The 2,033-nt window shown below is 35.5% G+C and overlaps 1 protein-coding gene across 1 annotated transcript; it reads right to left on the minus strand.

Annotated features, from left to right (window-relative positions):
• Nucleotides 1–1,023: 1,023 nt before the first annotated feature.
• On the minus strand, nucleotides 1,024–1,782 carry LOC126888655 (gastrula zinc finger protein XlCGF57.1-like). The gene has a single exon (XM_050657017.1). The coding sequence runs from the start codon at nucleotides 1,780–1,782 to the stop codon at nucleotides 1,024–1,026; it is 759 nt and encodes a 252-aa protein (XP_050512974.1).
• Between the last annotated feature and the right edge of the window lie 251 nt (nucleotides 1,783–2,033).

The raw sequence follows: 2,033 nt of genomic DNA on the forward strand, positions 1-2,033 counted from the left end.
GTTTGATATTATCTATGCTGTCGTTTCCTATTCTTGCATTGAGATCTCCAAGAATAATTATTTTTTCGTTTTTCTGTATCTTGTCGATTACATCCTGTAGTTTATTATAGAAGTCTTCGGTCTCTCCCTCGGGTTTACTTATATCTGGTGCGTAGACTGATATGATGTGGAGTTTAGTGTTTTCCATATTCAAAATCGTCATCAGGATTCTATGGTTGATATATTCGATGTTTTCTATGCTCTTTTCAAATTTCGTGTGGATTATAAGGCCCACTCCTGAGCTAGCATAGTCCCCCTTGTATTTTCCGCTGTATATGAGTAGGAAATCTTGGTATTTTGAAGTTCCCTTTCCTTCTGGCTTCGGAGAGCGCGCATAAATCTATTTTGTGAGTGTTCATTTCTATTAGTATCTCTTGGTCTCTCTTTGTCCATGACTTAATGTTCCAGCATGCTATTCTTTATCCTTTTTCGTAGTCCTATTCTTTGGTAGAGTCGTCTTGAAAAAATGTTTCTGTCCGGTATCCGAGGCTTGGTGATCGGTTCTATGAGCATTTTCGTTTTTACCGTGGTAGGTCGCTAGCCTCACCCTCCTCCTTTATCCGGGCTTGGGCCGGCAACCCGCTGCTGAGCTACTCAGTTCACCCAACAGTGGATAGGCGGAGTTGATACAAAAATAACAAGATAATATATTGCATTGCACATCCGGAAGTCGTGACGTAACTGGAGACCGGAAAGCTCGTAATGGTTTTCGTAATATCCGATTACTTTGAATTGTTCGCGGTTGTATTTTATATTTTATCTTTGACAGTTATTTTGACTGGAATCTCGACACTAAATTCTTTACGAATACATTGAAGTTTAATGTTATTTTGCTAATTGAATAATTTCATCACATAATGCATACAAATCCCATTTAACTTTAACAAGAATTCAAATTCAACTTCCGGTCTCCAGTTACGTATTCAATGCGCGAACTCGCACGTATTTGAGCTACGGGAAAATACTATCTCTTTATTTATAGTATCATGCTCTCATATGCGATTTTAAATCTCCTTTCGTTGAATACTGTTTGGTGCAAATTTCACATTCAAATCGTTTTTTACCAGTATGGGCTGTCATATATTCTAAACCTTGCTTAGATGTAAACTGTTTCGTACAAATTTCACATTCAAATGGATTTATACCAGTATGCACTATCATATGATATTCTAAACCACGCTTTGATGTAAACTGTTTGGTACAACATTCACATTCAAATGGTTTTTCACCAGTATACATTGTCAAATGTGATTTCAAATGGTCCTTTAGGGCAAATTTTTTGTTGCAAATGGCACATTCAAATGGTTTTTCACCAATATGCACAAGTATATGCGCTTTTAAATTACCCTTTGAGGCAAATTTTTTGTTACAAATTCCACATTCAAATGGCTTTTCACCAGTATGAATTCTCATATGCTTTTCTAAATGTGTTTTCTTTGATAACTGTTTGTCGCAAATTTCACATTCAAATGGTTTTTCACCAGTATGAACTCTTATATGTGCTTTTAAGAGTGTATTTGTTGTTAACTGTTTGTTACAAAGTTCACATTCAAATGGTTTCTCACCAGTATGCACGATCATATGCCTTGTTAAATTGTGTTTCATTGAAAATTGTTTGGTGCAAATGTCACATGTAAATGGTTTGTCACCATTATGCACACTCATATGCCTTTTTAAAAGAAATTTCGTTGGAAACGGTTTGGTGCAAATTTCACATGCAAAAGGTTTTTCCCCAGTATGCATCGTCATATGTACTTTTAAATGATGATTACTTGATAATGATTTCTTGCAAATGATACATATGTTACAGTTCAAGTTGATTCTCAGTTAGAGTTGACTCCAACTAGTTGGAGTCAACTCCAACTGAAACGAGCAGTAAAAGTTGATTTTTTTAAAAATTTAAATCAACTTTTACTAGTTGGAGTTGACTCTTCCTGGATCGATTCAGTAAATGTTGATTATACGAGAATCTCAAGTGCATTTTTGATGAGTGT

Source organism: Diabrotica virgifera, chromosome 7, assembly GCF_917563875.1.
Source record: "Diabrotica virgifera virgifera chromosome 7, PGI_DIABVI_V3a".
Taxonomy (NCBI): Eukaryota; Metazoa; Arthropoda; class Insecta; order Coleoptera; family Chrysomelidae; genus Diabrotica; species Diabrotica virgifera.

Excerpts from the sequence above, each read along its gene's own strand:
- LOC126888655 (XM_050657017.1), bottom strand. The coding sequence starts at position 1,782 with ATGCATACTGGGGAAAAACCTTTTGCATGTGAAATTTGCACCAAACCG.